This window comes from Harpia harpyja, chromosome 5 (genome assembly GCF_026419915.1).
Source record: "Harpia harpyja isolate bHarHar1 chromosome 5, bHarHar1 primary haplotype, whole genome shotgun sequence".
NCBI classification, from domain to species: Eukaryota; Metazoa; Chordata; class Aves; order Accipitriformes; family Accipitridae; genus Harpia; species Harpia harpyja.
Window position 1 is genome coordinate 40903282 of NC_068944.1, and position 13209 is coordinate 40916490.

Below are 13209 nucleotides of genomic sequence, written 5' to 3' on the forward strand. Positions count from 1 at the left end.
ATTACTATCTATGATGTATTGAGTAATGTAAAAATATTGAAAAGTAATCATGTTACCTGTAGTCTATTTGTAAACCAGCAGACAGCAAGAGTGGTTATAACCACTGCAATCACTTTTTCAGTAACTTCCCTGAAATCCAAACAGTACATGCTGGGTTGCCAGACAGTAAACTGCCAAACTCCCTCCTTGTTACCTGAGGAGTGAAAAGTAGATCCAGTGCTCTATATTCAACTCAATAAAATATTAAAGTGTATGCAATTTACTGTGCAACTGTGAAGTATGTACATCCACTGAACAAAACCAGACTATTATATTTAAGGCAAAAATTTACTTATGAGGAAGAAAGTTATGTGGCTGCTCTCTCCTCTCCAGAAATGGCTTTTAGCTGCTAACTTGAGTTTATGCCTGTGGTCCCACACAGACATAATCAACAGACCACAGTAACAGAAAAACTACAAATTGATGTCCTGATGTTAACCAATTACCAATCAACATGAAGAATAGAGTCTTGACTTTCCCCATTCATCAGGAAGCAGTCCTGTTCAAACAAAAATTTGTTTATTGAGCTATTCCTCCTGTCTAGTTCCTGCCATTAGCTATAAAAGTATGGCTTCTGGAATAACCGATAATATAGAAGAAAAACTACCACCCAACAAACTTTAATAATCCTCAGGTATGACTCCCACACCACCATCTCTAGCAACAACAATAGACATTTTTCCAACAATCATTTTAAAATTGAATTTCCTAGAAAGAAGTTACCATTGAGAATACTTCTAGCCAGTTTAGAAACTTGAACGTTCATGTGCCAATTACAGAACTCTGGGTTGAAGATGCAGACACTGAGCTTATAATCCTTAAGAAGAAACAGAAGTGGTCTTAAGAACTAAATGCTAACAAACTTTACTTTGGTAACACTAGTTGCAGTTGCAAGTAAAAATAATAATGTTATGAAACAGAAGTGATTATTTAAAAAAAAAAAACAACACAAAAACCCCCCCCACAACAACAACAAAAAAACCCAAAACAAAACAGAAAAACCAAACCAGAAGCTTCCTGAAAATAGAGTAATGCATTTAAAATTCAGTACTGTTCAAACCTACCAATAAAATACTGAGTTAACAGCCTATTATAAAATACTGGAAAAAGAGAACTGGTCAGGAGATTATTAGCTGGACTTTCTGAAAGACATTCAACTTCTTGACAAAACATCATTGACAGAAAAAGAAAATAATGCTAAACAACAAAAGTTAGCTACGCAAAATACAAAATGGCAAAAATGCTTCAACACTGTGAATGATAGGCAGTATATAAGTCATCTCCGAAACAGGTAAGCAATGATCATTGCAAAATATTTAGAACCACAGAATAAAGTTAGTGGATAGTAGAAGAAAGTTACAGTGAAACTTTACAACCACCATGAAGGAAGCATATCCATGCATTACTGATGTTCAGTATGCAGCTGGAAGGAGGCGGGGCAGGGAAGCCAACATTGAGATGGTCTAGGCCGCTTCAGCTGCAGAGAGACCCTTTCCAGTCCAGTTTTTGCCCCAAGCAAAGAAGAGCTGGCTGGCTCTGCTGGCTCCTCTCACACACTGTCTATTGCTCATATGGGTGAACATTTTTCAGTCATGTAGCTCTATATGGCAAAATCCTTCTGGAGTTAATGGGGGAGGGCGGGGACAGTATCCTAAAAATGAGGTCAAATCTGATTCCCACAACTTCTCTCTACCCGCAGTCTGATAGTACAATACTAAAACTCTTTTGCTTAAAACAATTAAGGAAACACTGATCAGGAGTCCAATAGCATTGCAGAGAAAAAGAAAACATTTTACTTATTTAAAAAAACCCCAAACAACATTTCTGTAAATTAATAGATAATCTAGTGATATGGTGAGAGATGGGGCTGAATTCCTTACTGACTTTGAAAGAAACTCCACAATGCAGCAGGAATCTGAAGTCAAAGAGCAACGCTGCAACAGGCCACAATCCTGAAGTGCAAAAAAATCTGACTATAATATGGCAACTCTGAAAACTGCCACAGCAGCTGACTTGAGAGGGAAGTTATTGCCAAAGAATTTTTTGGGCCTCCTAGCAACATTCTTTGCTGTCATCAGACACCACAGTCGATGTTGCTAAAAGTTGGTGCCTGTGCCTGAACAAGTAGGGGCAAGAAGAAAGGGTGTGAAAATCCTCTTCCTGATTAGTCATGATCTGCCTGATGCACAATCATCAGGATGGAAAGAAACAGCGTGATGAGTACCATAGAAAATACAGTTAATTTGACAGCAGCAATAATATCATATGTGTCTGCCTTTTAACAGGTACCTTTTTTAATACTTGTTAGTATTTTCATGTATCAGCATGAAATGCCACATATATATATACACACAAAAAGACAGTTATGTAATTCATAAATCGCATACTATTTCTACTGAGAATTTTTCTTATACTCAATAGAATTATCAGGAATGAAATTGAATTCTTATCCTCTTTATTGAAAAAAATCAATATAGCATACTCTTCAAACTTTGTTTTCTCACCGATTTTATGATACTAACTTTTAAATGAAATTAAGAGTTTAAGAGTTTTAAATTTAAGTAGTGATCTACTTTTTTTAAAAAGTAACTTCAGTTAAGATCAGAGTATTAATTAGACCAGTTTCTGCCACTCATTTTTATTAATAAGGTAATTACAACCACACTTGTTACCATGATGTAAGTCTTTCTAAATCTCTCCATTGCATTCAGAATACTTGGAATTGTGCTGATACAATGTTGGTATAGATACTTTATGACACTTAATACATTAATATTATTGCCATAATTTAATTAAGACTTAAATCCCCTGCACTTTTGCTGTATATTGGTTTGGTGGTTATTGAAGCTTTTATATTACAAAAACTACTGACATATTTATTTATAACAATATAAATGTTATATATCAAGAAAAAAGTGAAGTTATCCAAAAATATTCTTCTTGTAACACTTCTGAGAAAAAATGTTTCCTAAAACACATAATCAAAAAAATTTAGTCTGTTTTCTTATAACACTTTATTTGTCTATGTCCAAAAAATTTAACTCCTACCTACATGTTTGAGTAAATGTAATGTTAATTGATTATGATGAGGTCAAGAATATTGACATCTATTGTAATTCTCTTCAAACATCATCCTGAAGCAAGCCTTTCTGCTGCTTTATAAAGATTGTGTTTGCCAAGTAAGAACTCAGCATACACATCAGTAGCTGTGTATAAGATAGTCTTCATTTCCATAGGGATTCAGGTCTAAATTCAATGACTTTAAACTATATTTTTAAAAACAAAAATTTAGCAGTGAAGACTTTCCTCTTCTATTTTTGGTAATGAAGTAGCATGAAAGATTTTCCTAAGAAGTATAAAAAATAGTCTTGCTATATAAGATGCTAACTTTATTTTTAGAGGCTCAGTAGTTAAAATTAATGGAAGCCTTTATTTGTCATTTATCTGCTTTTAAATACTTACAGTGAAAAATACGGAAATCAATGTATGGATGAGAACCTCTTCTCTCTGTTTCAAATCCTGCCCGACTTCTTACTCGCACATCTCCTAGAAACAGGGTCAAGAGTGAAATAAAAGTGTGGAAGAGTGGCAGAGATAAAATGCAAATGAACATAGCCTGGAGGGGTAAAGATTCATGTACTTAATGGAGGAGGGTTATTCAAACAATAGGCCTACTTCAATGCTTTTTGTTTTAAAGGTGAAATTCAAAACAAAGTTTGAAGACTTGTTAAACATGCAATTGCATGCTTTCTTGTCAAAATCTCTCCTGCCTAAGCATACGTTGCCAGAAGCATGTGATAAGCATTCAGATGAAATTAGGAACAGCTTGCTACACCAGTATGGTAAAAATGCACCTTAGTATGACAGGAAACAAGAACACTAAAAGTTGATTTGTTCCTCAGTAACACATAAAACGATAACATTTTGTATAATACAAAACAGATTCAGCTTCTAGAAATGGTAGCTTTTAGCAAATAAGCTAGTTACAATATGGTTTTATATTACATAATAGAATATTTTCCCACTAGCATTTACTTACTTGTGCTCAGCTGTTTGAATATTACACAAGAGCCTATTAAAATACCAAAACTCAGTATTAAAATTTTATCAAAACTATTTTGCACTGCAATTAGCTTCAACCTGAATCTTTTAGCATGCTAGTTGATTTCTACTTATGCATTTTACCAACTGAAAGCTGATCAGTATTCTTTCGTTAGGTATTTGTATGCATTAATGTAAGTAGTTCATCTGGATTAAAAGCTTTCACGTAAAATCCTTTATCAATTACAAATTTAGGCAAACCTTTTGAGGATCAAATACAATAGTGTTTCCCTCCTCAAATCCTAAACAAAAAAAGTGAAATTTCTGATGTGAAAGTGTTCGGGTTTCTATTATGAAAATCCTTCAAGTGTAGTATTCTCCTCTCCTCAAACAAAGAGATTTTCATACGAATCAAAACTAAATATTTAACACAAGAAACTAAGACTGATTTTATAAGAACAAAATAAAAATATAGCTATTTAATTTCCAGCAACTGAGAACATCTTAGGAGTGTTTTTTCCTTTTCTTCTCCAACCTGCTAATTTGTAATGCTGAAGCAGGCAACTTGTCAGAAAAATGCTAAAGATACTGCCTAAAACTTCAGTAATATACTTTTAATATTTAACAGGTTCTAGAGATACGTATCTATAAACACTGACATATCTATAGTGACACACTTCACATAAATGTTATCTTGTAAGGCACACTGGAAGGACCACAAAAAGAGAAATACGCCCAGGGCTCCCCAAACAATGAGTCTAAAGTTTACACATCAGTAAAAACATACCAAATAACACGTGGTTTTCAGTTATTACTGCATTTGGTTTTTTGAAACTGAAAACCTTAACAGAGCTGCAAGGGAAAGTAACCCAGTTACTACCTGTAAATATTATTTTTCAGACCACTGACAATATATTACTTATAAAGGTTTCAAGCATTCATCTAAGCAGAGTGCAAGAGGCTTGTCTGGTTCCAGGCAATACAGAGGCAGCAAGTTGTAGAACTCTTCTGTTAGGCATAAGCAACTGGTGAATTTTAAATTAATAAAAAGGAAACAGGGAAGAAATTTTGGAAAAGAGGAGGCAAATACATTAGTAGCTGTGTATGAAAATATCAGTTTACATGGAAGAAAACACAACTTTCATTACCTTTCATTCATAGTTATCTGGGAAATCAGTCATAGCTACAGCTGTGTGAATGAGTTCACCAGCTGAATTAAAAGAAAAATAAAGGAGTTTTTTTTAGTGAGCTGATTTTTTACAGAAAAGGTGATACAACGTTTGTGAATTACATTTAGTTTTTAAGGCAGTCTTAACTTTCAAAATTTATCAACAATAACATGAATTAGCAAATAGTTTCAGTCAGTGTACAACTAGGTTGTAGTGAACAATTTACTTGTTCAAAGCATCAAGAATAGGAAAAGTTCACAGAAAAATATCTGAAGACTTACATGGAATTCTGCAAATAACAAAGCAAGCAGGTTCATCTAATAAATGATATCCAGAAAACTTCTCTCTGCTTTGTTCTTTTTTATTTACCAGTACCTAGTCTAACAGCATAGATAGAATAACAGTATCCCTGTTACCCTTGGAATGGCTGCAATGTTGTGGATTTTGAGTAGGAAAACAAGAAAAACTGTCTACAAGTAAAACACAGCAGTGCAACTAACTACATTGCTTTTAACAGGAATTATTAAAACGTCTATTTACAGGAATAGTTAGCCAAAAGAATAAATTATATACTAAAAATGTACATGGCAAACTATTAAAAAGGCCACTGTAATAAGGAAAAGGTAAAATGAGGATATTTACTTGCATGCACATGAAATGAGTAATTCCCAGCAAGGAAAGCAAAATATTTTCATTAAATAGTTGTTAAACAAAATTCCCTTCCCTTGCTCATGGTAGAAGCAGAGGGTATTTTGTTAAGAATCAAGATCTCAACAATGGATGAATTTTTTTTAGAATACATTTGGATATATTCTGGAAAAAAGTATCACTTCTACAGGACTGGAATTTATCACAGTAAACAAAGCAGAAATTCCTACTGGGCCAAAACAAAGGCAGAAGAGCTGTCTCCATTATCATTGTACAGAACTACTGCATTTTTCAAGATTTCAGACAATAAACATGCTTGGAAAAAATTGGTACGAGTGGAATTTGAAGATACCATACATCCCCCTGAGGTTTCTATATATAAAGATGCATAAAAAGGAATAGCATCAAAGTGGCTGCACATTAGTACATTATGAAATGATGTGCTATTAGCACAGTGAAACTAATCTCTACTGCATATGTATAGTTAGTCCCAAAACACCCAGAAATACTGGACCATCGTTATGCATTCACTGCTCAGTTAATCTGACCTGCAAAAATCAACAGATCCCGAATGCACCTGCTTCATTGTGCTTGCACACAACATAACATATTCGCATCAATTTGCTTGGGAAATCCTGCACAAGTTTTTTGTAACCCCGTGACTCTGAAATGCTACAGAATTTAATTTTAAGGAAGAGACATGTTTAACTTCATAGGTAACTTAAATCTGAAATATCTTGTGCCTTTAAGATTACTTTCATGAGACAAAAGGACGCTGTTACATAATTCCTTCAAACAGCAACAGAAGTCCAACCTCAAAGCCAATCATTATTATGGTAGCTGAAAGAGAATTAAAATTCAACACCTAAAACAAAAGAACTTATGAATAGTTTTCATTTATTCAGGCCTTTTAAAAAAATACCAAAGTGGTGACAAAATCTTTTGAAACCATCAGATCACACCATTTGCTTATAGGTAAGTTTCCTGGGGGGGGGCAGAAGTGGTAGCAAGCTGACAGTTTTTATCTTAGGTGTCTCTTCTTTAGCCACTTTAGCAACTCTGAAAAGACTCCTCCGTTTCCCTAGGGGAACACATTCAAGTCCAGCATCTCAATGACTGGACTTCCAGGAACAATTTTTTTCCTCTTTGAGAGTTTCTGTGAATCCAAAGAATCAAGAGAAAGATTTAAAAAACATGAAGCCTTCCTTTCAAAATCTGATTTTGTGAACAAACATCACAAAATATCTGTTGGCTGAGTATTTAACTAGATTTTTTTTTCCAGAATGTGACCAGGATTGCTTGCATTTTTAAGACAAAGGCCATACAGGCAGAAACTCAGTTGAAGACTGAATAAATAGTTGAAGAAGGAACACAAGGGGGAGGTTTGCAGCTACAACTGAAAACTGAAAAGGAATCAGGGCTGTAACAAAACTTACCTTGAGATAGATTGTTTAGTTCCTAACCGTCTCTCAGATTCCTGCTCACACCGCAAGGACAGCTCTGATACTTACGAGGCAGCTGAAATGCCATAGCTGACATCCCTGTGCATTAGGGTTACACAACACATACTTCGTGCTACCCTAATACTCCAGTGTGGCACAGTAACAATGCAGCAGCTGCTTGGGGAGCTGAGGCCTTCTGGAGCAGGGGCAGAAATCTCAGAGATCACAGAGGACAGCTGGGAGCAGAAATTACAACAGCCACAAGGTAAACCACCCAAGTCAAAGCTGTGAGGTTGTGAAGAGCAGGATTTCCAGAAAGAATTACTAGCTTCACAAATTAAAGTTCCTATTAAATTTGTTGGAGAAACAGATGACAGGTCAGCCAAATAGGCTGGAATTAAAGCAAAAGGAATAGAACATAACAACCGCTACGGGAGAAGAGCATGCACCTACATTACACAGTAGCTTGCCTCCACCGTTTCCTATTTGAAGTGATCACGACCTCTAAGGGAAGGTAAAATGCTCCAGTTTTAGTTGAGAGGTGCATGCTCACCGATACAAGCAGTCAGTGCCCCACTCTTTCTACCCATGCACAGTAGCAAAACTTTCAGGCAATATAAAACAACAAGAAAAAGGAACCAGAAAAGCAAAGAGAAAAATTAAGAAAGTATCAAGATTACACAGAAGCACTTACAAGAAATTTCGAGAATTCCTCATAGTTGCTGAGAGAAGTAGGTGATTGAGGTGATGCAGATATATTACCCCTTCCAAAGTCTTAAAAGAAAAATTCTACAATGCTGCATCTGTATCTATATTTTTAAAATAGTAAATAAGCCACTTGGGAGTGGCTTAGTGTATATTTTGGGAATGGGGTATGACAGATAAGTCATTAGAGTCAACGCTGTTTGTTTATATCAACACTGATGAAGACAGTTAAGAGTTGTTTACTTTGTGTGTCCCTAAAATTTCATCTTTTAAATTGAACCTGGAAACACTGCCATATCACAGGGATTTCTATTTACTTGGTGCAAATGAATTTCCATTGGATTCCCATTGAGACAGCCTGAAAACGTTAAAGGAAGCAACTCTACGGCCAGCACAACTACACAGAGGCAGAGGGGGGTGTCCTAGATACCCTTAGCTTTATATTTTTGGTCTGCTAAAATAAACACCTTATCAAGGTACATTTTATTAGTAGAAATAGTCTGTTTGGAATAATAACCAAGTAAAAGGCAAAACCTCTCATGACTGTGCCTAACTTCCCATTCAGTTACAGCTGAGAATTCCTTACAGCTTACTCTGCTGAAGTGTACTAAGATAAAAAAAAAACCAAACCACACTCAGAATACTGTATGGGAAATGCAATACTTCACATTTCTTGCAAAAAAATTCTAAGCAAATGTATTCGTTCTTCTCTGATATGAATGTTTCTACATACCGATGCGTCCAACTGTTCAGCTTTCAGGCTGGTCTTTTTTACAGTCCATTTACGAAAACAAAAGTAATAAATCTGTAAATAGTTGCTAACTTGTACAGTATAGTGTACATAACATTCAGAAAAACAAAGTGATCACCAACAAGTGAGAAAGTAATACAAATTTAACATACTGATTCAGGCATCCAATGAGCAATTTTTTGTTTGCTTGTTGGTACCCTCCATCCCCCAGCCGAAGTCAGAAGAGGTCAATCCCTTAAAAGACTTACTGCCTCTGAATAGCTAGCATCATTGAACAGCAATGAATGCCAGAAAGAGTTATGCTATTCATAACAAGCACCAATCACATAGTCTAGTAATTAATTCCAATGAGAGAACAAGTGAAAATTTAATTTACTTAACAGCACGTTATGAATATATACCAGTTCTGCCTATAATAGTCAAAGAAAGATTTCAAAACAAATGAGATTTTTCCCTCAGTTCAGGTGTATATACCAAGCACAACAATAAGTCATGCTTTGCTTTCCTCTAGATTTACTTGAGAATTATCACAAATCCTTCTGCAGAAATGATGGGCCTAAATACTTCATGGTACAGTTAAAATTCCCAAGTAGCAGAAGAAATCAGATTATTCTCCCCAGAAATTAAGATTTATTTTCTTACAAGCTGAGTTTCTACCACTAGCAGATTAATTTTAAAAAGACAAAAACACAGATATATACTTACATTACCTTTAATTCAAGCATATCAGTGCATTTTTAAAATAAATTAATATGTATTTCCCCTGTTGTGGAATTAAAAGTACTCAATTTGTAGGATTTTGAAGCAGAAGAAAACCTGTATTTTCTAAATACAGCACAAAATAAATTTAATTTAAAAAAAAAAAGTATCACAAAATCAAGGAAACAAAACTACCTCACGCCTGAATTTACTTTCTTATTCTTACGCCTAGAGCAGAAAAATCACATTTTGAAGAATTCTAGTGTTCATCCTGCAAAAAGGATGATTAAAAGTTTTAACTTTTGAAAATGAAATAAGCCTATTTCCAACAACACCCCAGCAGCTTTTTCAATAAACATTTAGAAGCCAGCATCTTCTGTACTACTCCTCTTAACAAATCTCCAAAGTAATTATATTCTCTTACCAAAAATCCTTCAGCAGACACAGTGCTAAAGTATTAACAACTTCACAAACTTAAAAAAAATCAAAATAATTGAAAAACAAAAATGCAAAGATGCCAAGTCAAAATTGGATTTATATATACATATGCGCGCGTATGCCTACATACGTAGGTTATAACTCTAAATTCATATATATAACATGTGTACACATGCATGTAGCTTACAACTTTAAATTCATAGACAACGCAGTTATGAATTTCTGGGGACTTTAATACATACAATATACAACTAAATTGAAAAGACTCAGGGCATAAAAAGACATATTCTGGCTGATTTAGTTGGAGCCAGTTAAGAATTTATAATCACTAGCTGTTGACGTTCATTGAGCCGTGCAAGACATCATGCAAGAATTCATAGTCCATTTCAACAGGAAATCATAGCTCAAGATGGCTTAATTTAAGTGGCATAATTTTGTGGTGAAACAGACTTAAGAGTACATACACAGTCCCCATGCCATCTGCACCACCAGCAGCCTCCAAAAGAGGTGAGGAAGTACTGAATCCAGCAGCCAGACCTGCAAGAGCTTTGCATCTTTCTCCTCTCAAGGACTGACCTCAACTGCTTCTGTGCACTCACTATTACAGCAGGTCTCCCCCAGATGCTTGCCCCTCCCAATACTGTTCTTTCATTTTAATTCAACCTTACCCTCTACCTAGTTGCTACTCTGAAAACATTCTTCAGTAAGTTGACTAAACTACTGGCCCTGTCACGCGTCCTTTCCCTTCTCAAGTCATCTAGGATTAATAAGAAAATATTGTTTAAAATCATATCATTACCTTCAAAACACCTTGAGCATTTCATAGCCTCAGTATTAAAGTTTTTAAATGTGTGTGGTAACTCTCACACAAATGTTCTCTAGGCCACAGTTTTTACCAGAAGGATACCATGCAGAGGTAATAAAATTCCATCACAGAAATCAAGTTCAATCATGAGTCACTTGGAAAATTTAACTTCTACCAAACATGTTAGGTTAATTATAAGAACTTTTTTTTTTAATATAGGAGTAAAACATCCAACACAATCATTAACTCAGGGGAAAAAAAAAAAACAGTAAAAAGGCAAACAACCAAAAAAACCCAAGTCAACACAAAAGAACCCAAACTCTTCTAAAGAACCTAACCAGAATATTATCCAGGAGAAAGGGAATGATAAGTTTAACAATTCAACACTCAAATATAAAAAAATAATTATTTTAAATCAACCATAAACATTAGAACTTTTCAATATAGAAACTGGTATGCTTACCTAGCATACGAATGTACAATGCAGTCTGATCAGAGCTGTCATAGGAAATCGCTCCACGTCTCTAAAAAAAAAAAAAAAAAAAAAAAAAAAGATTTTATGCAAGTTAGAACTGAATAATATTTAAATTGAAATGAAAATAAAGCATCAATTTTCCATTTCCAATTTTACTCTCAAAATTAATTTTGGAAATTTGAACATGCAACTTTCAAATATATATATATACTGATTTTGTTTTAGGAGGGGACAAAGGAAGGACATGAATTGGTAGCGAAGAGATTATGAAGAACAGGACCAGAGTGTGGAAAAAATATCACCCCTAAATTTCTTTCCAGATGCCCCTTAATCATTCCTCACCATAAAAAAGACACAGAACAAGATTAAGCAGACGCAAAAAAACCATGCTCCTCATAGCCTTCTAGAATGTAATACTTAAATACTTGCAGTTCCTGGTTTATTTGTTTATTTACTTTTACCTATGGGGTTATTTCCACCTTTCAAAGCTAAAAGTAGTTTTAAAAGAAGTAAAAGAACTCAAATGACAGCATTACTGCAGCCCCAGGAATTCAACGTATATGCTGCAAGGGCAGGACTTGGCTGCTACATGCTACTTTCACTCCACCCAGTACTTTCTGTAGGCAAATCAAGGTACCACTGAAGCAGGATATAATACATAAAGGTATTTTAAGGAAAACAAGCAAGTGGTATTTCACATTTGATGATAAAAGTCTAGAAGAGTCATCAAGCTATCCATGCCTGACATTGAGATACTCCCATATAGGCTGTATTTCTGACCTACACAACTAGTTAGAATCCAGGAAGTCTCCCACAAGTGTGGTGGACTGGTCCTCTAATAACTAAAAAAATGGAGGAACTTTCTCATAGTTACACAACACTGGCATCATGTAGTCTTCAAAGCTTGGCATGACCTAGCACCCAGCCTCACACCTTGCCTTTACTGTACTTCCACTACCTTCTGCCACTTCCTAGGGCCTTCATTAATGTTTTTTCTTAACCCTAGGATCAGAGGATCACCTTCAAAATCAGACTTCAATTTTGCCAGTTCACAACATTTGTTCTTTAAAGAAATAAAGACTTTTTCGTGTGCATACACATTAAAAACTCCTATGACCTCTCCCTGTCCACCACACTTCTTATTTACACTGAGGACAGTGAAGTCCTCGGTGCCACAAAGGGTTATCATACCCCTTTGAGAACTTCAGATAAAAGCCAACCTGGAGGTAAACACAATCACCCATTTTTTAACTCTGCGTAGCAGGAGCAACACTACACACAACAGCCTGAAAACATGCAAGTTGAAAAGATGGCAAACCAAACCATGTTAGGAAACAGAACAGAAAAACAGATGTTGGCTATTGAAAAGAATTCTAAAAGAAATTAAGAGATAAAGAAACAAATTACTTGGAAGGGGAAGAAGGCAAAATTGCTTATACAACTGATGTGCTATGACTCCAAACCCAGAAGTTATACTTAGTTGTTTTAATATTTTTCACATTAAAACAAAAAAGAAAGCCTTATACTTGAAGTCAGAGAAGTATTTCCAAAGGTAAGCTTAATATTTAATTACAGAAATGACCAAAGACCTAGCTCCAAACGGGGTCCAATTATAGTAGCTGTTGTAAAGACTACAAGGAAGAGCTCCCTGTGCAGCACTTTTATGTTGTCTTAGCTTTTGTTCTTTATTTCCTTGGAAGATCATAAACCATGCAAATAATCCTTCCCTTGAAATATGTTTGTACAGCATTTCTCACAGCAATGTGCCTGTCCTGATGGGAAAGGCAGCAATACAACTCATCAGCCACAAAATGATGCTGATTTCCCACTAACATTTTCAAGTTTCTTCATATAACCTACCTTTAAATTTCAGCAAATCTCAGCTGAATATATTTTCAGTAGCCTGGAACATTTCATGTCACTGACTCGGCACAATCAGTGATGTAATTTAGTGCTAACGTGCAATTTGCACCTGTCTATCGCAGATTTCTGGACGT

The 13209-nt window shown here is 35.2% G+C and overlaps 1 protein-coding gene across 5 annotated transcripts in view; it reads right to left on the bottom strand.

Annotated features, from left to right (window-relative positions):
- PDE7A (phosphodiesterase 7A) overlaps nucleotides 1–13209 on the bottom strand; it is a 78434-nt gene that overhangs the window by 25771 nt on the left and 39454 nt on the right. For 3 of the 5 annotated variants that reach the window (XM_052787386.1, XM_052787383.1, XM_052787384.1), the window contains exons 2-3: nucleotides 11201–11261; nucleotides 3502–3585 (exon numbers count right to left, since the gene is read on the bottom strand). In XM_052787386.1, coding sequence (XP_052643346.1) covers nucleotides 3502–3585; nucleotides 11201–11261 — 145 coding nt within the window. The remainder of the gene's footprint in view (nucleotides 1–3501; nucleotides 3586–11200; nucleotides 11262–13209) is intronic. The other 2 variants (XM_052787385.1, XM_052787387.1) reach the window with 1 other exon arrangement.